Source organism: Panulirus ornatus, chromosome 1 (assembly GCF_036320965.1).
Source record: "Panulirus ornatus isolate Po-2019 chromosome 1, ASM3632096v1, whole genome shotgun sequence".
NCBI classification, from domain to species: domain Eukaryota; kingdom Metazoa; phylum Arthropoda; class Malacostraca; order Decapoda; family Palinuridae; genus Panulirus; species Panulirus ornatus.
Window position 1 is genome coordinate 20,713,809 of NC_092224.1, and position 25,729 is coordinate 20,739,537.

Here is a 25,729-nt window from a genome sequence, read left to right on the forward strand (position 1 = left end):
TGAAATGTTTAAGGACAGTATTTGGTGAAAGGTGGTTTGATCATTAAGAAATAAAATAGAGAAAAGTGTGGTAATGAAAAGAGTGTAGTTGAAATAGCTGGAGAGAGTGTGCCCAAATGATTTTGGATATGGAGAGAACAAGTGAGGAAAAGTTGACAGAGAGGATATCCATGGGGATAGGGTATCCCTGGGAATAGAGGAGAAAGAATACTTCCCACGTATTCCATGCGTGTCGTAGAAGGCGACTGGAAGGGAAGGGAGGGGGGGGGCTGAAAATCCTCCCCTTTCGTTTTTAATTTCCCAAAAGAAGGAACAGAGAAGGGGGCCAAGTGAGGATATGCCCTCAAAGGCTCAGTTCTCTGTTCTTAACACTACCTCGCTAACGTGGGAAGTGGCGAACAGTGTAGTAGAGGAAGTGTGGATCGAGTGTGTGCTTTGAGGAGTGTATGTGAGAAATGCTTAGAAAAACATGGATTTGTATGTATTATTTATGAATCTGGAGAATGCATGTGGTAGAGATACTTTGTGGAAGGTATTAAGAGTTTCTGGTGTGGGAGGTAAGTTGCTGGAAGCAGTGAAAAGTTTTTATCAAGGATGTAAGGCATGTGTACAACGAGGAAGAGAGGAAAGTGATTGGTTCCCAATGAATGTCAGTTTGCGCCGGGTGCGTGATGTCTCCATGGTTGTTTAATTTGTTTATGGATGGGGTTGTTAGGGAGGTGAATGCAAGAGTTTTGGAAAAAGGGGCAAGTATGCAGTCTGTTGTGGATGAGAGGGCTTAGGAAGTGAGTCAGTTGTTCGCTGATGATACAGCGCTGGTGGCTGATTATGGTGGGAAACTGCCAAAGTTGGTAACTGAGTTTGGTAAAGTGTGTGAAAGAAGAAAGCTAAGAGTAAATGTGAATAAGAGCAAGGTTATTAGGTACAGTAGGGTTGAGGGTCAAGTTAATTGGGAGGTAAGTTTGAATGGAGAAAAACTGGAGGAAGTGAAGTGTTTTAGATATCTGGGAGTGGATCTGGCAGCGAATGGAACCATGGAAGCGGAAGTGGATCATAGGGTGGGGGAGGGGGTGAAAATCCTGGGAGCCTTGAAGAATGTGTGGAAGTCGAGAACATTATCTCGGAAAGCAAAAATGGCTATGTTTGAAGGAATAGTGGTTCCAACAATGTTATATGGTTGCGAGGCGTGGGCTATGGATAGAGTTGTGCAGAGGAGGGTGGATGTGCTGGAAATGAGATGTTTGAGGACAATGTGTGGTGTGAGGTGGTTTGATCGAGTAAGTAATGTAAGGGTAAGAGAGATGTGTGGAAATAAAAAGAGTGTGGTTGAGAGAGCAGAAGAGGGTGAGTGAGGAAAGATTGACCAAGAGGATATATGTGTCAGAGGTGGAGGGAACGAGAAGTAGGAGACCAAATTGGAGGTAGAAAGATGGATTGAAAAAGATTTTGAGTGATCGGGGCTGAACATGCAGGAGGGTGAAAGGCATGCAAGGAACAGAATGAATTGGAACGATGTGGTATACCGGGGTCGACGTGCTATTAATGGATTGAACCAGGGCATGTGAAGGGTCTGGGGTAAACCATGGAAAGTTCTGTGGGGCCTGGATGTGGAAAGGGAGCTGTGGTTTCGGTGTATTATTGCATGACAGCTAGAGACTGAGTGCGAACGAATGAGGCCTTTGTTGTCTTTTCCTAGCGCTACCCCGCACACATGAGGGGGGTGGTATTCCATGTGTGGCGAGGTGGCGATGGGAATGAATAAAGGCAGACAGTGTGAATTGTGTGCATGGGTATATATGTATGTGTCTGTGTGTGTATATATATGTGTACATTGAGATGTATAGGTATGTATATTTGCGTGTGTGGACGTGTGTGTATATACATGTGTATGAGGGTGGGTTGGGCCATTTCTTTCGTCTGTTTCCTTGTGCTACCTCGCAAACGCGGGAGACAGCAACAAAGCAAAATGAATAATATATATATATATATCTTTCTTTCAAACTATTCGCCATTTCCCGCATTAGCAAGGTAGCGTTATATATATATATATATATATATATATATATATATATATATATATATATATATATATATATATATATATATATATATTTCTTTTTTTCTTTCAAACTATTCGCCATTTCCCGCATTAGCAAGGTAGCGTTAAGAACAGATGACTGGGCCTCTGAGGGAATATCCTCACCTGGCCCCCTTCTCTGTTACATCTTTTGGAAAATTAAAAAAAAAAACAAGGGGAGGATTTCCAGCCCCCTGCTCCCTCCCCTTTTAGTCGTCTTCTACGACACGCAGGGAATACGTGGGAAGTATTCTTTCTCCCCTATCCCCAGGGATGAATATATATAAATGAATATGAGGATTGGCGGAATGCGTGCATAGTGCCATTGTACAAAGGCAAAGGGGATAAGAGTGAGTGCTCAAATTACAGAGGTATAAGTTTGTTGAGTATTCCTGGTAAATTATATGGGAGGGTATTGATTGAGAGGGTGAAGGCATGTACAGAGCATCAAATTGGGGAGAGCAGTGTGGTTTCAGAAGTGGTAGAGGATGTGTGGATCAGGTGTTTGCTTTGAAGAATGTATGTGAGAAATACTTAGAAAAGCAAATGGATTTGTATGTAGCATTTATGGATCTGGAGAAGGCATATGATAGAGTTGATAGAGATGCTCTGTAGAAGGTGTTAAGAATATATGGTGTGGGTGGCAAGTTGTTAGAAGCAGTGAAAAGTTTTTATCGAGGATGTAAGGCATGTGTACGTGTAGGAAGAGAGGAAAGTGATTGGTTCTCAGTGAATGTAGGTTTGCGGCAGGGGTGTGTGATGTCTCCATGGTTGTTTAATTTGTTTATGAATGGGGTTGTTAGGGAGGTAAATGCAAGAGTTTTGGAAAGAGGGGCAAGTATGAAGTCTGTTGGGGATGAGAGAGCTTGGAAAGTGAGTCAGTTGTTGTTCGCTGATGATACAGCACTGGTGGCTGATTCATGTGAGAAACTGCAGAAGCTGGTGACTGAGTGGTAAAGTGTGTGAAAGAAGAAAGCTAAGAGTAAATGTGAATAAGAGCAAGGTTATTAGGTACAGTAGGGTTGAGGGTCAAGTCAATTGGGAGGTAAGTTTGAATGGAGAAAAACTGGAGGAAGTGAAGTGTTTTAGATATCTGGGAGTGGATCTGGCAGCGAATGGAACCATGGAAGCGGAAGTGGATCATAGGGTGGGGGAGGGGGCGAAAATCCTGGGAGCCTTGAAGAATGTGTGGAAGTCGAGAACATTATCTCGGAAAGCAAAAATGGGTATGTTTGAAGGAATAGTGGTTCCAACAATGTTGTATGGTTGCGAGGCGTGGGCTATGGATAGAGTTGTGCGCAGGAGGATGGATGTGCTGGAAATGAGATGTTTGAGGACAATGTGTGGAAATAAAAGGAGCATGGTTGAGAGAGCAGAATAGGGTGTTTTGAAATGGTTTGGGCACATGGAGAGAATGAGTGAGGAAAGATTGACCAAGAGGATATATGTGTCGGAGGTGGAGGGAACGAGGAGAAGTGGGAGACCAAATTGGAGGTGGAAAGATGGAGTGAAAAAGATTTTGTGTGATCGGGGCCTGAACATGCAGGAGGGTGAAAGGAGGGCAATGAAAAGAGTGAATTGGATCGATGTGGTATACCGAGGTTGACGTGCTGTCAGTGGATTGAATCAGGGCATGTGAAGCGTCTGGGGTAAACCATGGAAAGCTGTGTCGGTATGTATATTTGCGTGTGTGGACGTATGTATATACATGTGTATGGGGGTGGGTTGGGCCATTTCTTTCGTCTGTTTCCTTGCGCTACCTCGCAAACGTGGGAGACAACGACAAAGCAGAAAAAAAGAATATATATATATATATATATATATATATATATATATATATATATATATATATATATATATATATATATATATATATTTTATCCCTGGGGATAGGGGAGAAAGAATACTTCCCACGTATTCCCTGCGTGTCGTAGAAGGCGACTAAAAGGGGAGGGAGCGGGTGGCTGGAAATCATCCCCTCTCGTTTTTTTTTTTTTTTTGTGTTTTTTGTTTTTTTATTTTCCAAAGAAGGAACAGAGAAGGGGGCCAGGTGAGGATTTTCCCTCTAAGGCCCAGTCCTCTGTTCTTAACGCTACCTTGCAAACACGGGAAATGGCGAATAGTATGAAAAAAAAATATATATATATATATATATATATATATATATATATATATATATATATATATATATATATATATATATATATATATTGAAAAGCCATAGTGACATCTCACAGCCCCGCCTCACACTTACATGTATTCCATCCATCTCTGAAGCATGTACCATTCTAGAACTTCCTCAAGTGGGTGGCCACAGCAACAGTCTCCATAACTAGAGAGCTCTTGTGCCACTCGATGATAGATAGATATACGTCTTATATATTTCTTAATTTGGATTACAGACTTTTTATTAATTATGTTTTGAGTTTTGATTTTATTACTTTAACATGACATTTGTATTACAGAAAGCAAATGTATTGAATACTACATTATATTTATTCATTTAATTAGATTCACATCATCATAATGTCTTTTCAATGTACTTAAAGACTTTTCTGTGTGTCTTAGTGATACTTATATAACAAGAGTATTTAAAAAGTTAAATCTAATTTATTTCAGGCCCGTCCTGGTGTCAAGACAAAGGAAGTGAAGCTGGGTGCAAAGCGTCATGGGTCAGGTCATTTGTGTGCTCACGGGGCACCACCTACATCGGGCCCTCCATTGGCCTCTCCTCGACATTCACCTCACCATCGACCTGTCCCCGTGGCTAGGGTCTCTCCTGCTGTCAAAGTGGGTGGAGCTCGAGTTTCACCTCGGCCACCACCTCTAGATGATACAACTGCTGATCAAGTGCGTGTGTGGGCCACAGAGGGTACACCTGCTACATTCTCTCGTGCTGATTCACTTTCATCACTAAGTTGTGATGATGATGCCAATAGAACCAGTCGAGAGCCTAGTCCAAGGACCCCAGGTTCCCCTCGTTCCCAGACTCCACAGTCACCACAATCACAGACACAGTCTCCACGAGCCAGAACACCTCAGTCACCACGTGTGCAGAGATCTCGAAAGTCACGGATTCAACGTAGAGGGCGAGAAGTTGATGGAGAAAATGAAGTACCTCAACAGTTTGCTGTTGAGGGCACCCCTGGTGCGATATCTCGACACTCATCTCTCAGTTCACTTGAAGGAGGAGATGAGAGTGCCATCATTCAGGCACCTAATGCACCACAGGCAGGTGGTGTTCGAAATTATGGAGTTGAGGACACACCGGTTTGCTTTTCAAGAAATTCATCATTAAGTTCTCTTTCTGTTGATTCCTTTGGAGAAGAGACAACTCCAACAGAACAAGCATTACTACAGCAGTGCATTAGTCAAGGCATGCCTAAGAGTAAGTCAGACCTAGAAAGTCGTCGCCGACGACGTGGTGGTTCCCGAATCCCTGCTCCATCATCGCGATCCCCAGCTCGTCTTGTACCTGGTGTCCCCATGCAGCGACTTACACTCTGTAGAGATGAACATCCTACTCAGTCAAAAAGTGTAGGGGCAACAGCAGCAGCTGTGGATGATGTGGATGTAGACACTGCCATGCCCATCCCAGATGCAGAGAGTTCCAAATTACATACCGATTCGGAACAGAATGAGAAGAATGAACTTGTGCATAGACGTATAAAGGAAGATGAAATTGACGATAAGGCAGAGGATGATGAGAGTGTAACAGAACATACTGAGGCAGATTCAGAAACTACAGCAACTACAGCAGAGTTGTGTCATCCTAGAAGTGAGGTGATAGGTGAAGAGAGTGATGCTGCAGTTACAACTCATCCCATAGCAAAAGAGGACAGTTCACCAGTAGAACAAGAACCACGGGTCAGTGATGAGTCAGTAGAAGGTCTTGGATCATCTCCTGAAGAGAAGCATTCTTGGGTAGAACCCAGAAATTCAACAGATAAATCATCTCCTTCTGAAGGCCGAGGTTCAGATACTTCAGTTACTGCCTCAATGTCAGAGTCAGGCTTGTTAGCAGCAGAAGCAATGAAGGTTGCTAGGGCTGTTGCAAATGAAGCCAAGCTCCTCAGTAGTGATGAAACATCCCATATGTCACACAGTGTGGCAAGTGCTGCCTCTGATGCTTATCTTGATAACATAAAACCTCCATCAGCAATGGGAAGTTTAGCTTCCATGTCAAATAGCCTCACAAATAGTACAGAGGAACAGCGAGGTGCTCGTTCAAATAACCGTCGCTTAGAATGTCGCCACACTCGTCGAGTCCCTGAAATGGTACGTCGTGCCCTTGGTGAGCAAGATTGTGGTTCAACTGAAAATATGGCAAGCATGGCCAGTTCCTGTCACTCTAATGTAGATAATATTCCACCCCCTTCTATGTTAGATGATGACATGGAGAATTCCATGATTAGTGTTGCATCCATTACATCTGAAGTAGTAGAACAGCGAGAATCTCCACCATCACCTCCAGCAGATCATACTGCACAAGTAGCTGCTCCAGCTCGGCAGCTGGCTGCTATTTTCCAACAGGAAGCTCTAAATGCTGCTTCAACATTAACTCTGACTGGTGGAGATGAAGCTTCCACTTATCAAGAAATCACAGATATAACAGAGCATGAAGACACTGTAGGCCCTCCCAGTGATACAGAGATGGCTGCTGATGACTTGCCTTCAGATATTCCAGATTTACCTCAAGATGGGTTTTCTTCTCCTTTATGTGCATCTGCCCAGGCTTCACCTCAACGACATGGTACACCACGTTCTCGTCGACACCTGGCTAAAGACCGATTCCGCACTTTTACTCGAGGTGATGGGGATCTGTCCTCTGATGCTACCCCTTCTCAGGACACAGAACCCACTTTAGTAGAAAACCTTCCCTCATCTCCTCTGGTGAGTCGAACTCCCAAACAAAGGCGTCAAGATGATGCTGAACGTTTCAGAACCCGAACAATATCATCAGATGGTGCTAGCCAAGAGGTAGCTACTGGCACTCCTCCAGCAAATGATGTTGTAAAGGAAAAAGTTAGTCCAAGAAGATCACCAAAAGACCGTCGTCAGCAAGATCCTAGTCGCTTTCAGACACATACCATGACTGATGTGGAAGTTTCACCAGAGGGATTACAGGAAGCATCTGCTTTAAAGATTGAGGATGCTGAAGTATCTCCCTCTTCTCCACCAAAGGGGCAGGGAAGGCAGTCATTTAGGCAACGAAGGCAAGAAGATCGAGAACGATATCAAACCCGTACCATAGATGTACCATTAGCAGATATCACTCCTGAGTCAGCAACTGAAGATACTGCTGATAAGACTGATGATGGCGATGGTGATGGTGATGGTGCATTAGTTGACTTTCAGGATAGTAATGAAATGCTTGATTTAACAGCTGAACAGCTTGAAGCTTTACAGCAAGACGCCAATATTGTTATCTGTACCCTGAATGAAACTCGAGAGGCAATGACCAGTGAGTCTTCAGATCTCCTTAGTGAAGAAAATATTTTAGATATTGAAACTCTCAGTTTGATATCAAATGAAGATGAATCTGAGATGAAAAATTTTCTTCAGGACTCCGACGATGACCCACCAGATAAAGGAAGAGATGATAATGAAGAGGAGGAGGAAGAAGAAGAAGAAAGGCAAGTGATACGACGCCCTAGAATTGTGAAGCCTGGCGAAGAGACAGTACATGCACAAGAAGAAGAACCAGCTGGTAAAGGAATCAGAGGTCGCAGAAAGCCATTGTATTCTAGTGCCAGGAGATACAATGCCCCTTCCACTAAGCCTTCTGTAAATGCCACTGTAAGCCCAGCAAGAACAATGCCATTGAAGCCCACTCCACCCCGTCCTAGTTCTGCATCACCAGTCAAACCATCATCCCCAAAGCTTCCTCGTGCAACAAGAGCATCTGCATTGCGTCAGACGTCTAATCTCCAAAGAGGGGGTAGCAGTGGAGAGGACAGTCCAACAGGAAGAGCTACAGGTTCTTCAGCTGGCAGTAGTGCAGGCTCCAGTCCTCGCTTAGGCCCAGGATCCCGTACAGTTACAACAAGGCCAGCTCGATCAAAATCGCTTGCAAGACCTGGACCTGATACTCCAAAGCCACTGCAACGTCAGAATACATTTACAAAAGACGACAGTGATACACCACTCAGTCCAGAACGTAATATCACATCAGAAACTAAGAAAACTTCTCCTGCTACTCGAGGTTTATCCAAACCAAGATTAAGGCGAGATATAGTGCAACCTAGCCCTGTAGTCGCGCAATCTGGTTCAGGAGTTCGCACTGGTATACCAAAGAGTGGCAGTCAAGATTTAAGCCCTACAAAGGGCCGACCTCCTCAGCATAAGTCAGCTAGTTTGACACGTGATGCTCGCCCCCCTACTTCATCTGATATGGCTGAGTGGCGCCATGATGTTCCCAAAAAGACAACTGTAAAGAAAGAAGTGACTAGTCGAATTGCTAATTTGTGGAAGAAAGTGGAACGTGCACAGACTAAACCAAAAGAGAAGGAAAAAGATGGTCGTGTATGGATATCAAATTCTAAATCTGCTGCCAAGGAATCCTCACCGCAGCCCCTTGTACGCAGCTCCACTTATGAAAAATTGCCTATCAATGGAGGGAATGGTGGAAGTGGTGATACTGGAAAGAGCCGAACCCGCTTAGGGCTCAAATTAGCTAAACTTAGGGGTCGGGATACTCGGTCCTCTCCACCCTCAGAAGCCACTACTCCTGTTGATCCTCGTCCACACTGTTTGGTAAGTCCAACACGTGCCCGAGTAGGAGAAGTAAGTAGTCGGTCGTCAGATACAGTACAACTTCGTCAGCGACCAGCTACTCATCCTCCAGGTACTCATGTTGGTCAGATGGAGGAAGACAGTGAAGCTCGGGCAAAACGACTGTCTCGCCTTGGTTCTTTTATTGTAGTTGAAGAGGATGGACGAGTACGTTCTCCACCTCAATCTGCTATTGTTCCTCCGTTCAACTACCAACCACCTGCCGCACCAAAAGTACGATCTGCTGTTGCAACACGCATACCTCAGCCTTCCAAATCATTACTTTCCAATGCACCTTGTGGCCGTGATGATAATGGAAATGCTGCTGACCCATCAGTGGTAACAGGAACGTGGCGGCCCTGACCAAACCCCCCGCGCCAAACACATCAAGCCCTAGATCCCCCAATACCAATGGGGCGCGGGGGAAGGGGGCATCAGAGACGTTGGGCTGTAAAGCCCCTGTGATCTTTAACAATTTATGTTCTGTAATTTACCAAACACCTGTTTATGCTCGACAGCATATAATGTTGTATGTAGGAGATGGATACTCTGTGTAGGTAGTAACTGGTGTCTGTTGTAAGTACCAGTACTACCATGATGCCCTTGTAAGGGGTTTCTAAAGTGGGCCCAGGTAGGCTTTAGGCTGTACCCAACACACCACATGCAAAGCCAGGCTCATGAGCTGTTCATGTTTGTATATAATCTGTCCCATACACACCATTTTAGTCCAGCATTTTTACTTTAAGATGGCTTTTGTATAGAAGATTTATTTTTACTCAATATTTTAGTGCATTTTTGTGCATTTAGTGTTTGTTTATCTATCGTTCATTGCCACTCTGTCATTACTTTTCTGAGCATGGAATAGCTTTTGAGCCTGATATTTGCCTTAATCAGATTCTTGGTCATGCCAAATACCAAAGGCCAACTGATTGGTGGCCAGAGTCTGCAATATTAGTGCAAGCCCCTCCTCACCCTGCTACACCACATGTTGAACCAGATATGCGTCCAGGAACGTATCCCTCGAGAAACTGGCCTGATCATTTCTTGTCTCGTGGGTTTAGTAGGTACAGCTTTACAAGAACAATACTTCATGCATTTATCACTTTCTTTCTTCCATATGTTCTTGAGTTTTAATAAATTATTTATTCATTTTTGAAAGTTTTGTATATATACTTTTCTTTATGATCCTTTCATCCCTGTAATTTTCTCTTTTTTTTTTAATAAAGGCATAATTTTTGTTCTGTTGCCCATTTCATCTCCCATATCACAAAATAATCATGGGTCATCCTTGGTACAGCTTTATGTAAAGAATAGTTCAGATGGATGAGATTGTGTACCTACCCTTTGTCAGCATTCTGCAAACTATATCTAATATAATGTAGTCTTTCTTAAATACAAATCGGGTTCCTATGACAACTTTTGCATCAGTTAATTCAAGGGCAAAATTGATGAGTAGTGAGTTTTAAGTTCAGCTAATGAATTGCTCTAACGTATCTCGTTTGTGCGTTACGGTATAAAATCAAGATTTTTATCATGATCATTTGAATATCAAGATCATGATTTGAAAAAAAATTTCAACAGTTGCTCATTAAGTTTTCTCTTCATCTTTTTGGAAGTAGAATAGCTTGAATCTATGTTCTTTAATGATAGAAATGAACAAGATTGTAGTGGATTTAGTTGGAATATGGCAAAATCTTCCAAGGTTAGTTTTAGGAAATATTTCATCAAATTAGTAGTGTAAAGTTTCATAATTTATGAATATCAGTGCAGATGAATTATGTATATTAGATTGATGGCAAAGGCTCAGTACAGTTAATAGTGCCATGCGTAAGCTACTAGACTAGTATTGTGGTTAGTGATGTTCATTTATCATGTTGACATTATCATATGGTATATAGTTCATTGTACTCCTGATTTCAATTTGATTGGTTAGGAGTGTCATATATTTATTGATTAGTTCATCATAGCATGATGTTAAGTGCAGTGGTCATGACAGCTGTCAGTCCTGGAGAATGAACTGTTCATAGACTCATTTCATGGCTCAGGTTACGTAAGACTTCTAGTGAAAGGTGTTCATTATGTTTCCTTTGCAACATGTAGGCCACTTGGTCAGATGTCATGTGGATTTGATGAATGAGGTTGTTTAGCAGATTTACGGGAATAATTACTTGATTTTTTTTTTTTTTTGACCTCTCGATATCAGTTATTTTTGAAACCTTCACCAAGTATATTCCAGTTCAAGATATAGCTGTAGTTTGTTCATATAATTCAGAGAAAAAAAGAATGTCCTTATTGTGTAGAGTAAAGCTGTTATCTGCTTTGAAGGATATGCAATTAACAGAAAATCCTGTAACCCATTCCATGCACAAGAATTAGTTAATGAGCTTGATATTACCACTTTTATGTTAGCACTTGTATAGCTCTTCATTGCTATTTCATAGGGTGAATACCTTGGTATTGACGAGTATAAATGTAATAGGTACTACATGACAAACTTTTTTTATAGCTGTACTTAGGATGTTCCTTTCTGGGGTCATTTGCAAACAACATTAAACAGTATCAGATAATTGAGCCAAACTAAATTTATATGCAATGCGTTCTGCAAGAGCCATTTACATTAGGATACTAATGTGACATAAAGGTACATGCAGAGCACAAATTCTCCCCAGATTATTAGAGCACAAAAATTTCTTTCATTGGAATCCATGATTAACCTTCTCATTTTCAATAACCAATAAAATTTTGTTAGACTGTAGTTACACAGGATGCAGTTTGACATACATTTTTTTTTTGTAGGAATACAGGAATTATATCAGAAGAAAAGGAATTACAAATAGATGAGTTATAAATCATTGCCTTTTCCTTTTGGATATGAACAACAAAGATAATTTAAAATTTCAACTTGAAAGAAGAATAAAAATGAAATAAAGTTAAAGTTCAGGATTCTACTGATTTTTGATACACAAAGAGCTGGTCATGTGGATTTTAAGTCCTGTGAAATACAACCACAGCATTGTCACAGCCCCTCTGGTGCTCTGGGGAGGTCGTTGCAGCTGCCACATCGTCAGGGTCGTCTAGAGTCATTACTCCAGACTGGACTGCTGGAAGAGTGGGGCAACAGACAATGTGTCTGTGCATAATCATAGTTATGGCAAGTCTGATTATGGATAACCATAAAACTTGTAATTTTTATTTTCATATGAGGTAGTTTTATTGAATAAGTGGTGTTTTCCAGTTGAGCAATGTGCATTAACTGCTGAGGATGCTTCTGTTCTGTTCAGCATGATATGACCCATGGAAGTTTGAAAATACCTTCAACTTAATTTCTTTATTTTTATCTTACATCACTTTCATCATAATTCATAATGTTTTGGTTATTTTTCTAGTTCCCGATAATAACTCTTATGTTTAGTTTGGGTGAATGTGTAGCTAACTGTTTTAAGTGGGCCAGTAGGTATAGATAATGAAATTATGTATTATGTATATCCTTGTATATCACTTTTTATGCTGACATTTTGTCTTTCTGAATTCAATAATGTATAAAGTATTGATTGCATGTGTGTTGGTGGTGGCAAGGGTGAGGTGGTATGAAGGCTTGTCTGTGGGTGCTGGGTACAGTAAACTGTCTTTCTCCTTCTTGTCCCTAAATGCAATATCCAACTCTTCCTCATTATCATATGGTTTAATATAGTATTATGATAAATTAAATACTTGTATGTATACATGATCTTTCCTTCTCCTCACTGTTGATGAGATCAGATGATGGTATCAATATACTTTCTGCTGTATCCATATTAGGAATGCAAGTGACTGGCATTATCTTTTTCCAAGCATTGTTACTTGCGAAGAATCCACATCATCTGATCTTGCCATTTATGCTGGAATATGGTATCATGTCCTGTGTGTTGTGCCTTTGTCCAGATGTAATTCTTCCCAGCAAACTATCTAAATATGAAAGTACGACTTATTTTACCTTAAACTTTTAACGTTACTAATTATGCACATAAACATTCACTTTTTGCTAACCTTGGTGCTCAAGAAAAAAATATAATATATCTATGCACTGATAGAAGTGATAGCCTGGTAATATGTGTTTTAACTAGCACTGGCTGAATGACCCTATTCAAGTATTTAACAGAGATTCTGTCTTGATATATTTAATGTCATAAAGAAATTCAGTTAAAACAAAATGTATATTTTCAAATTTTTGCTCACCTGTAATCCATTGAAAACGTTTTTTAGTATTAATGCTTGCCATCTCTCATTGCTGGGTTGAATAATATCTGTTTGGGAGAAATTAGTCTTAGTTCATTTATGTAGCAGTGTGGCTGAATGCATGGTCTCTGTCCAAACATAGACAGGCCTTGGTTATTTTCATTTTCAGCCATTGCAGACAACCTGAGGATCTCATATGTCTTCATATCACTGAAAGTAGCAATAAGTAGGGATGGTTATGGAAAAAAGATATAATCAGTCACTATCTCTGGGACTTTATTTGAGGTCTGAACAATATTTTAATGACTTTAAAGTCCATGGTATTCTAATGACTTTAAAGTCACATGGACACGAGTATCACTGTTCACAATGAATACCCATCATAGGCCTAAAACTTTATTGCAGAGGCCTAGAAGAGACCAAAAGTGTTTCATATTTCCTACCTATGTGCAGTATCTCATTCAGCATAGTGATATTTTCCCTTTAGGCTAGAAATGGATCTTACATTTCATGGAAAGTAATATCTTGAATCTGCATATGTGTATTTAATTTGTGAGCAAATAAGCTGTCAGTTACATTTTAAGTGCACAGTCCTTATTTTCCAATTCGTTTTTCAAATTCAAAGTGTACCATGATATGAAAGTAGTTTCTTGCTTTACATTCCATGGGATGGGTGTGATTACATGGATTACTTGCCTCTTTTTCTGTAAAACAGTTGGGTCCTTCAGCATACTGACTTATTGCCAGCTCTTCCTTCTCTCCATAAATTAATATCTCTCTTCACCATGTAAACTATTCACTCTTATGCTGATGATTCCACTGTATGCACTTCACTTCATCTTTGCTCACCCACTCACATTGATACTAGTTTTTACCTGTACTGATCACATCACCCAAAAATACTTTGCCCCATTTTTCCTACCCTCCTCACCCTAATACTCATTCTCTTTCTTGTACTGAATGCATTTCCACTCTTTAATTCAAGCTCTAATACTCACTCCCTCTCTTGTACTAAGTATGTTTCCTCTCTTAATTCAGACCTGTGCAGTATTACCTTCCTTTCCTAGTAATAAGAACATAAGGGAGAAGTAATAGGCAGTAACATTAGATGAATGCATTAGGTAGTAGTAGGTTAGAAAATTAGACTGTAACATGAGGTAGACTCATTAGGTAAAAGAAATCGGTAAGAACATTAGTTTGGAGCTTTTGAGAGCCCTGTGCTAGAGTTACCATCTGCCAGTGTCCTGCTAAGGGTGAGTCACTAAAGGCTAAGAAGAGGCACAGGAGTTGTTCACCAGTTATGGAGACCCTTTTGCCATGGCCACCTTCTTGAGTGAGTTCCAGTAAGGAACAGCAATAGAGGTTTAGATAACTCCCTCCTGCCCCATAAGCTTCTTCCTTCTTTAAAAGACCACCACAGTGCTCAGGAAGCCAGCCATATTCAGCAGGCTCAACCACAGGCCATAAAATACAATGATACTGTGTATGTCTGTGTGAAGTGAGTGTAAGGCAATTTAGCATTAGATGTTCAGCATCTATTGTGGTAGATGCATCGTGGGAATGAAGGGTCTTAAGATATGCTGAAACTCTGTAGTGTTTACATGAGAAAGACAGACAACAGGAGGCCTGATTGGCCCACAGCTGGGTTGTCCAGTGAAAAAAAAATTCAAATGACAAGAAAACATAATTCCTCTCGGTAGTTTTTGAGCTATCACCGAAACAGCCCTTATAACCCTTCTCCAGCTGATGCACATTTATCTTTCAGTGTCCCTGTTACCGTTGTCGTTTATATAGTTTATTTCTGGCATTTTTTCAGAGTATACATGAATTTATAGATATTTGTCTAAACTACTTTTGAAGGTATTTGTAGTCTTAGCTTTCATTACATCTGATGGTTATATAATCCAGTCAGTGCTCAACTAATCTATAGGAAAAAAGGCTTTTTCCCATGTCCATACTACATCTTTAGCTTTGAGTTTTATTCCATTTGTCCTGGTAACGTATTTTCTTGTATTTCGAAAAGATGTTCATGATTTACTTTATCAAACTTGTTCAGAATCTTAAACACTTGGATGAAGTCACCATGAAGTCTACGTTTTTCAAGGGAGGAGATCAAAAAATTTTAGCCTCTTTGTATGCCAGATTTTTAAGGGATGGGATCAATTTTCTTGTCCGTCTTTATACTTGTTCTATTTTTTCCTCATCTTTTTTATAGTTTGGGGATCAATACTGGATTGCATATTCAAGGTTTGATCTTACTAGAGAATTAAAAGTGTGAGAACTGTTTCTGGTGTCTTGTAATATTATGTTCTTGGCTCTGAAACTAAACATCTGGTTGCTTTTTACTTGCTGCTTGATACTGTTTAGTTTATTTCAGGTTGTAACTAATGACAACTCCAAGGTTCTTTTCTTCACTTACTTTAGTTAGCGAGTTTCCAAATAGTTTGTAGCCATACCATATATTCTTGTCTCCAAAGTGCATAACTTTACACATGTCTACATTACACTTCATTTGCCATCTGTCTGACTACTCTGCTAGTAAGTTAAGATCTCTTTGAATCATTTAGCAGTCCCACATGTTTACAGCTCTACCTCCAAGTCGTATCATTTGGATGTACAGAACTTGGCCTTTGGATGCAAAGGAAAGAAAGAGGTGGATATTATGGAAATTAAATGCATGATGGCACAATGTGGCATGAGGTAAGATGAACATGTAAGAAACTGGCAATATTATCGACATGTGGAGTTGTCAGCATAGGCTGAGGAAAGGGCCAGTCAAAGTGTGCTGATATGTTTTGGGTGTATGAAAAGAATGACACAAGAAAAACAAACAAAGGAATTAAGTGTCAGAAATGGAAATAGAGAATGAGGTGCACAGGAAAATTAGATAACAAGGCTAACTGCTAAAGGTCATAAATTGTTCTTACATTCCTTCATTAGAGAAAGAATAAGACAATAACATACAATATCATTTTTGTATGGGTTACATCCTTTGATATGAATTAAGAAATATGTACAATGTTTATTTACAGTATATGGCAGTAGAACTGATAGGGATTACAGAGTAACCATACATAATACAGATAAAAAGACATATACCACTAAACGTCTGTCCTGCAGTGCTTCACCATGAAAACAAAACTACTGCAGACACCAAAACACTATTTAAATGGCAGCAATCTTGACGTGTTATACACATGTGTCCATCACATGCCATAAATGCATTATCATCTTTCCTAGCCTTTCCTCCGAGTATTGGAAATGTGCATATCCGTCTTTTTTGTTTGTTGCTTGCAAGGTGAGCTCGTATCTTTTTCTCTGCAAAAATTAGATTCGGGTTTTTCTAGAAAGTGTAGTGGTAAGTGTAACTTTTATATTTTAATGGGATGACCTTCTCTTATGTATGTTCACAAACTTAACAAGTGCCACAGAACATCTGGCCCACTATGACCCAATGGTTATCATGTACAGTTACAAAAAAAAATTTTGTTACACTTACTATTCTCAACATTTTGAAACACTTGGTGCAATTTACTGGTAAACTTGTTCTCAATTATGATTCTACGAATATTGTGTACCATAGTGGGACTGATGTTTAGGCTTCTGGCCTAAATTGTGGCCGTCAACGTCAAACCACATCCATAGCTAGCTACATCTTCAGCAACTTTAGATTTAAGGGATGATGCAAGACTGGTTACGCGTGCATGTGGCCGAGGGTGAGGGAAATAATCGCTTTTGTATTTCCATAATTTGCTGGTATATTGAAAACTTTCCCATGTTAGCAAGATATGCCTGAATGTATAATATTTGCGTTGAGGAAATATGATTGAACTGCTACTGAATACGCAACAACGAGAGAATATTGGGGGAAATCTTGAGAAGTCCTAAAACTTGCAATTCAATCCAAAAGCCGGTTATGCTCGGGTAAATCAATGTATTTCATTGATATTTCTGGTTAAGTTTTCATTTCTGGCTTTCCTTATAGTCTGTAAGAGTTCGTTGGCAAAAGGAATGGCAGCTCCAGCATAGTGTGCATGAATTCGAGGCTGAATCTGGTATATATGTTTGAAGATCTATGGAACATGACATTTATGTTCCAAAATCTTGTAATTAAGGGGAATTTAACATGCACCGGCGTGATCACTCCCACACCGGGAAAATAATAGTTTTGACATTATATTTTTCTCTTCCCGTATAGTTTCTCGCTGAGCAATAATATCAGGATTTCTAATGATGTTATTCAGCCTTTTCATCATTGTTTTGCATAACCACATAACATTTGCTAAGTGGAAAGTCACTTCCAGCTTTCTAATGTACTTCTTCAAAATATTATCAAAAGTTAAATTACATATCTATTTCAGTGTACATCTGTTATTCAAAATAATTACGTCAATGAATATGGTATGTAGCAGGAACTTTTGAATCAAAAGAAAAAAATATTTTTCAGCTGTACCAACCGTACCAAAAAATACCTGTAGTGAAAAAAAAAAAATCGATTATTCTTAAACCAGGAATAGCTATACTTTCTCTGCTGACTTTACTATATGTAATATATATTTTTTTAATCTTCATAGCACGAAACATGATTTTTACTATTTTGTCTGCGTTAGTGTTCAACCTGTATCACACACTTCAACAATATTTCGTATATATATTACGATAAAAGTATCATCTCTCAGAACGAACACAAAAAGTGAGTTTGAAGGACATAAAATCACAAAGTTAGGTTACCGCTGGTGCAGGTTTGGTTTATTTTTCCTAACAAAATAATACGATTTTTACCCACTTGACAGGTTAGGACAGGCATTCAGTTGACTGCTGTATGCAGACGACATTAATTGTTAGTCGGCTTGTCACGTGTGGACCGTGTGTGTGTGTGTGTTTGTGATCATTAATCAACGATAAGTAGATATTTACACGGTTTCAAGTTGTTCATTAATATGCGGCGGTATTGGATGATAATAATGGGGATTTATTGTAATCATCTCCCCCCCAGCAATGACCCTCCGGTCAGTTTTCTGTAGAACAATTACCCATGGAGGATAAATATGTGTCACTTAAACCCAACCACACCAGACCATGACAGATGATCATGTCAGCCTGTCATATACGAAGGAGAATCGTTCAGGCTAGAATTGACTTGAGAGTAATGACCGGGGTTAGTTGTCTTTGAGGGGAATGGTCCTGATACAGTGATGACATTTATGTATATGTGTGGTAAAGGACGAAGGACTTAAAAGACAAGTGGGGTCAGAAATATTTATCTGTGCTTGTTAAAAGACTTTTTTTTTTTGCCATACATATCTCTGAACGCCGTAGTAAACATTCCCAAACGGTCGTTTGAAAAGGCACCACGATACTGTACATTTCCTGGATTGTGCTGTTGATTGCCAGTATTAAATTAAAACTAGAAAAGAGAAACTCCCATCACAGAAGTATATACTGAACGAAATACTGCCATGTTCTGTGACCAGACATGAGCTTACTACAGGAGCATCCAATTAAGGTTAGTTGTATGTTATTTATTATTTATTTTATTATTATTATTATTATTATTATTATTATTATTATTATTTCGTGTTTAATTTTCATACTGTGTGTGTGTATGTACGAATTTCCGGAAATTGGTTATTTCATATATTTTAACTGGTCAAATTGTGTGTTTTGGAGGATCCTTGATCATTCGTGGGGTATTATTGCAGCGTTATCGAAGTCGTTAGTTCTTAAGAATGATATTGTTTAAGGACAGAATTAGAAATACCCTCACCCCAGTAAATGGGGTTACCGCCGGCCCCTTAACCAGCAACGTGCTGAAACACCAGTACACAGAGCGCAAACAGAACGGTAAGATTCAGTGGAAGTAACTACAAAAATAGTATATGTATGTATGCATGTATATATGTATGCATAGCTCACCGTCACAAGTTGAGATCCTAGCCAGACCTCATCCTCATAATTAGTCTAGCTTACAGTTACTTCATAGCCTTAGAGCCTAGCCGCGTACTTCACCTTCATCGCTGTAGAGCCTAACTCCCCTCGTAATAGCTACCTTGGTAATCTTAGCTAGACAGCTTAGCTTAGCACAACCTTATGGCCAGAGAAGTTTATCTTACTTCACCCTCAGAAATACAGCTTGACGACATGACACTTCACATACTATCCTAAAAATGAAACACGGAACTGACACTCGCAACTGTACATCCAAACACGGCCTTAAATACCCAATCTTCATAGGTAACACGATTACTCCACACATACCTTCACTGCTGAACAACCAGTATATCTCATTTATCCTCAAAGCCACTAAAGACTGGAGAGAAGAATACTTTACCTATGACAAGGTTTTGCCATAATGGCAGGGTCTAACGCTTCCCGCTCCGCTTAACTTGCCGTACCTCTCAACTGCCAATCCTGTCCACGTCATTTGCCTAGCTTGTATAACGCTTTTTGCTCGGCCTTCGGCGTTAGGCCTCATTATTCATTAGATGCACTTCAAGGAAAATGTTTGCTTGAATTTATGGAATACATGGCCATACTATTTTTCACGATGGTTCTGTAATATTCCATCCTTATATTCATGTGTTCGTTCCTAGTTCTCTTCTGTCATATGATGGTTCACAGTTGGTGCGGTTTGTGACACCTATTATTCCCTTCCCAGGTCGCCTTTGATTTGAGTGCATTTTTTTTTTTTCAAACCTTTCGCTTTGTACAGCTAAGGGTACCCATGTACTACTGTATAACTCCGTGCTTATCCTTTTGATATATTTTATGGTTTTGGAACTCCAAAAAAATTGTTTAATGCGCAGTTTCTACAATTATATCTTTTTGAGCCGGGTTTCTTCTATGATTTTTCTATGATTTTATCAATGTCCTCATTAACCACGTAATCGAACTCTGTTCAGTTTATCTACTTGCTATATCACATCTATGAATTTCAGTTTCCATACTAGTATGTATAAAGCGATGCTAGTGTATCAGCACCTTTCATTTCTAGTGTGTTCAGTTACAAGCTGACACAGGATTTTTTTTTTTTTCTGTTTGCACTGTAAACTTTTGTTACCCTGACTCTCTAGGTCTTAAAAGTATCTGAATTCTCCCAGTCTGTTTATGGTTGAAATTTCCGTTTTTAGTATTTTACCACCCTCGAGGAGTGCAAGTTTTATTGCCTCGAATACCATCCTGACCTAAATTTCATCGTTAAAAATCTTTTTCCGTACATGCAAGTTCTTTTTAGGGTTGTAAGCAATCAGACTACTCCGACTTTTTTTTCTCTCCCATTATTTATCGTTTTAAAAGTCCATCTTCCAGTATTTCCCGAAACTTATGTCCCTTAACAATCCTGCGTTCTCTGAGTTAATGGCGGGGCTTTCCTAATTACGGTCCTCTTTTGATGTCCCATTTAATTTCATCCCCCCCCCCTCTCTGACTGTATTATTTCTCTCTGGTTTCTTTCCTGGTCTTTCGCGCTTGTTGAATACTCTACCGAATCATTTCTTTTGGACAAGTTTTATAGCATGAACCTCCTTGTTACGTTAATTCCATATTGGGCGTAAACGTTCTCTTCGTCTGTTCTCGGCGTCTTCGTTCTTCACAGTTTGCACACGGATCCTCCTGATATCCACACCCTTGTCCACCCTCACCTGCATCCTCTTCATCCATGGTCATGACTATGTTGTATAAGCGTGTTTGATTTGATACAGTTTGCGTCGATGCAGTGCACATTAGACAAGCTACATTTTCATTGCACCATCTTTCAAATTATATCGTTTTTATAATTTCAACAAAATAGTGTGATAGATCGTACCGATCTGCTGTCTGTAGATACTTTAGACCAGTTATATCTCAACTATATATTTATTGAGTGAACTGGTTTCATCCCACCTGTTTTAGAAAAAAAAAAATAGCCTCATTACTAGACTCGATTAGCAGCCAGCAAACTATCATCACTAGAATCTCTTATCTGCATCACATTATTCTCCACGCTGTCAGCAAATCTTCATCACTCAAATAATATTTCAGTCTATGTACATTGGCAAAAAAGAATAGATGTAGTGTCAACACATCATCTATAGATACATTGCACAAAAAGTATGGTCACTACATAATGAATGTATCCGTCCGTCCCTGCACATTCTAGAAAAATCTGTCTTCACTTACTGCCACGATTATTCTGTTAAAGTAGAACTAAGCTTACCTTAATAACATTAGCCATATTTGATTTACACACGATAGAATCTGGATAATTTTTTTTTATACCACGCCAGCATCATTTTAATACGTCAACAAGGCATTATTATTCTTTGATCATATCAGATGTACACACCTTAGATAAGCTTCATTTTTTCATAACGCTCTTGTGTATTACCCTACGTTATCTAAGTATACTCACTTTCGATCACTTTTATAAAGTCTGTAGTGTTTATTTATTTGCGTAAGACAATAAGAGATGCTTCGATGGCTGCTGTGTATAATGCACCGAAAGCAGAGCCACTTAATATGCTCTGGGTCATCCCACTGACAGCACTGTGTATACCAACCACATCGCTCAATTTTGCACGCCTTACACCCTATTACATATATTCACGCCCTGAACAGTAAAAGCCTTTTTCATTCCTTCCTTCCAGATACTTGCTTTCCCCCTGTTTCCTTGTCCCTCACGACCTCCACTATGTATACCCTTTTTGCCAACCCCTCCAAATGTCCAAACCATTTCATCACACCCTCTTTAGCCCTTTCCTGCACATACTCTTACCACCACACCTCTCTCTTACTCCTGTCATTTTTCATTTCATCAACCCTTCTTACACCATATATTGTCCTCATCCACTGCATTTCCATCACATCCACTCTATTCCGTACCTGTCTGTCTAGGGCTATCATTTAGTTAATGTTTTGTGTACAAATAACAGAATATGATCAAGGATTTTTGTTGCATTTTTTAAGGAGATATTTACGATAACAGGAAAATACGCTGGTGAAAATCGTTTCTTGTTAACGATACATATATTTTTTCCCTCTCGTCAAGGGAATGGTTGCTGCTGGTAAAGCTTCACCAGTCCATAGCCAGGTATGGGAACTTGGACTCAGCCCTCACCTCCTTCACCTGTCTCTCCTGCCATACGCTGAAGGAAAGACGGCGCGGGAGTTTGCTGGTGACCTGTCTATCATTACTATTTATCAACATACCATTTGTTCAGCTTGAATACATGTTATATCTTCTTTCTACAGGCAGCGAGGGTACCTCTGCGATAATCTATATGACATTTGTATGTAATGAGCACTGGCCTCCCGAGTATCATATCAAAATCCCTGTTCTGGAAAATCGCCAAATTTTTAATCTCCATTTACCAGTCTCTCCCCATGTTGATGTTTACTTGACGAATACGTCGGTTGGGACTCAGCCCCAATTTTTCGCGCATAAACTTCTCAGATATGTAAGACTTAGGGGCACAGGTGTCTATGAGTATATTTATGTCGGGGTTTCGTTTATTTCTGTCCAGGGAGACGGGCAGTGTGTACAAAAATTTCCGCTCTTTGAGATGTCCCCTCCTCCACTTGGGAAAGCAGCGGAACGGTCGAAGCATGATCGCTGTGTAAAGTTATTAGAATCTCTGGTACAAGCGGTAACGGGCCATAGTTGCACAGTTGAGGGTAAGTCCCGGCTCAGGGTGTAAAGTGACGTCCTTTGGGAGGACCCGGACATTATCACATGACATCTCGTATGGGCCAAACAGCCCATCCAGCATGAGTAAGAAAGTCGCATGTTTAACGTGGCCGACCTGAGCGACTTGTTCGTCGCGTAAATTTGATAGTCTCATGTATGTGTACTTTCGTATTTGAGACAGGAGGCCCAGTTGTTCAGCCACGCTGTGGGACATGAATGGATGAGTGACACCAGAGTCAATATGAACCCAGAAACGGATGTTGTTCATCTCTCCCTAAACCAAAGACTTCCTCTTCAACACGGTGTATGAAATTAACTTACGTCGGTCTGTCTTTACTGTTGCGCGATTAGGTTTAGAGTAAACAGTCAGGATGTTCCTGGGTAACGTCACCTCATGTAGTTTCTCAAATACTCTTCTTGTATAAGACGTCGCTTTGTCCTTTGTCCTTCTCCCTTTAGCCCGTAGTCTCTTGCTGCGAAGGGGGGTTGATCTCCCTTCTGACGCTTGAGGCCTGATGCTTCGTTTTGCTTTGGCCTGCAGCCTCTTGCTCCGACGACGGGGCGGTGATCCAGCGGTCCCATTTCCATTACCACCTCCCTCGCCTTCTTCGGAAGAGAACATTCCTTTCATAGCCTTATAGTAATCGTTTAAGAAATAGTTCACGATGGAGGCGTGGAAATGAAAAATGTACGAGATAGGAAAAGTAAAGGATAGTAAGACATAGATGTGATACATGGTTTAGTGGTGAATGAATTTGTCTATTTGGTTTAAATATATATCGAAGTTCTTCTTATGTTGTTTTGAGAAGATAGACTGAAACTGGAGTGAGTTAGTGGAGCTTAGTGAAAGTTTGTAGAATTGAATACGGTTAGTGTTGTGAAGCTGCAGCGATAAGGTGTAAAGTGTGAAGCTTAGATATGTATGTTGTAGTGAAGATAAAGTCATGCCTGGATAATGTAGTGGAAAATCTCCCTTCCACTTCTGACACGTATATCATTTTTGTCAACATTTCCTCACTCATTCTCTCCATATGTCCAAACCATTTTAGCACGGCCTGTTTACGCCTCTCAACCATACCCTTCCTATTACCACACCTCTCTCATAGCCTATCATTACTTACTCGCACCACAGACATTTAATTTCCAACACACTCACCTACTTCCCATTTTAGTCCTTCAGCTAGTAACTTCTCTTTTCGCACATTCCTCATTGCTCCCAGAACCATAGCCCCTTCATCCACACTATGACTCACCTCATTTTCCATGGTATGTAAAACACTTCACTTCATCCAATAACCTTGCTCTTATTTACATTTACTGTGTCAACTTTCTCCTTTCCCTTTTTTTCAGACTCAGACACCAACTTCTGCAGTTTCTTAATTCTGCCACTAGCGCTGTGTCTTCAGCAAATAACTAGACTCTTCCTTGGACCCCAGCCCCACCCCAAACAGACTGTATGCCTGCCCTTTTCTTCTACACACTTGCATTTGCTCCCTCACCACCCCAACCATAAAAAAAAGATAAGCAGCCATTGTTGATATAGCGCAGATACACTGACACCGTGTAATGAAGCTAACATAGTGTGTAAATTAGTTGTGGATAGTATGATAGACAAAATTTTAACTGGAGTTGCTGATCGAGAGCGTTAAACACTTGATGTTGCTTGAACATGAGACAGAGATCGAACTGATATATCAACCGTAGATATTTCAAACAAAACGTGTCTACACTATGTACTGAATGAATTCATCTCTCTTTTTTTTGTTGTTTTTGAAATGTAAAGGATTTCAAAGACGGTGCAGTGAAGCTGGAATTTAATATGCACTGTATCGATGCAAACTGTCAAGGCAAACAGTTTTAAACACGCAGGATCATAGATGAAGAGGATACAGGTATGAGGGGCGGCATGGATACAGTCTGTGGTGAAAGAGAAAGTGGATATGAGGAGGCTGCAAGGCTTCAAATTGTGAGGGGCACAGATGCTGGGAGCATCTTGAACAGTGTTTGCAACCGGTTTTTCCAGCTTATTTCCGCACATCATCAGTTCATATGGTGGAATTCTTTCAAGGTCATGATCCTTGTATGGTTCAAGTCCTTTCATTATTCTGTTAATGTCTTTTCTAGGTGTGTGTGTATGTGTGTGTGTGTGTGTGTACACTGCAATTATGATTGCAGTTATGCCCTGTTTTGGGTCCATTACCCTGAAGACCAGCAAGGTCCAGAGACCTCTCTGACCTCTGAACTGAATCATGGTAGCATCAGAAAGCTAATATTCCTGATAAAGACAGTACGATCCTTTGAAGGAAGAACAGATACCGAGGACACGGTTTATAAGGGGGGAAATAATAATCGTAGGAACAGTTACCGGTACACTGACAAGTGAGAAACCCATTTGGCCTTACTTCACACCAGCACTGTTGACCAGTGACTGCCGTGCCCATGTCAGTGTTTTCAGTCTGGACGCACATACTGAGGGCGCTACACACTCTCACAAGTTGTCCTCACCTGGTGGTACCCACCTTTGTGTAGTGTTGGCGTACACACCGGACCACGCTTATGTGCCTCGTGAGGGTGTTCGTTCTCAGGGTGAAGCCAAGACTGGAACGTTCACACCTGTGTGCCACGTGGGGGTCCACACAGGATGTTTCAAAGACTGGAACACACCTGTGTGCCACGTAGGGGTCCACATAGGATGTTGCAAAGACTCGAACACTCCTGTGTGCCTCGTGGGGGTCCACACAGGGTGTAGCTGTGACACCGTAAACGGGTAGCAGCTAAGAAAATGTCAGAAGAGAGAGAGAGAGAGAGGTGTTCCAAGAAACTAAGATATTATCACAGCATTATAAACTTATGAACTTCTAGATGCATGATGTGGATGACGTGTCTCTAGTATATGATGTGAACAGGATACACATGTCCTTTAAGGCAACTATTGCACGTATTGTGTTTGTCATTATATAATATGGCAACCGTCATGTACTTTTTTTTTTTTTTTTAGT

The 25,729-nt window shown here is 40.3% G+C and overlaps 1 protein-coding gene and 1 long non-coding RNA gene across 2 annotated transcripts in view; one reads left to right on the top strand and one right to left on the bottom strand.

The window, feature by feature from the left end:
• The window catches only part of LOC139762577 (uncharacterized), a 228,574-nt gene extending 216,001 nt beyond the window's left edge, over positions 1–12,573 (top strand). Inside the window, exon 23 of the mRNA XM_071687618.1 lies at positions 4,697–12,573. Coding sequence (XP_071543719.1) covers positions 4,697–9,214 — 4,518 coding nt within the window. The 3' untranslated portion in view covers positions 9,215–12,573. The remainder of the gene's footprint in view (positions 1–4,696) is intronic.
• Positions 11,002–21,111, bottom strand: LOC139762716 (uncharacterized). The gene is made up of 2 exons (XR_011715818.1): positions 13,067–21,111; positions 11,002–12,796 (listed from the first exon to the last, which is right to left on the bottom strand). It is a non-coding gene; the product is annotated as an uncharacterized lncRNA (long non-coding RNA).
• Positions 21,112–25,729: the final 4,618 nt, after the last annotated feature.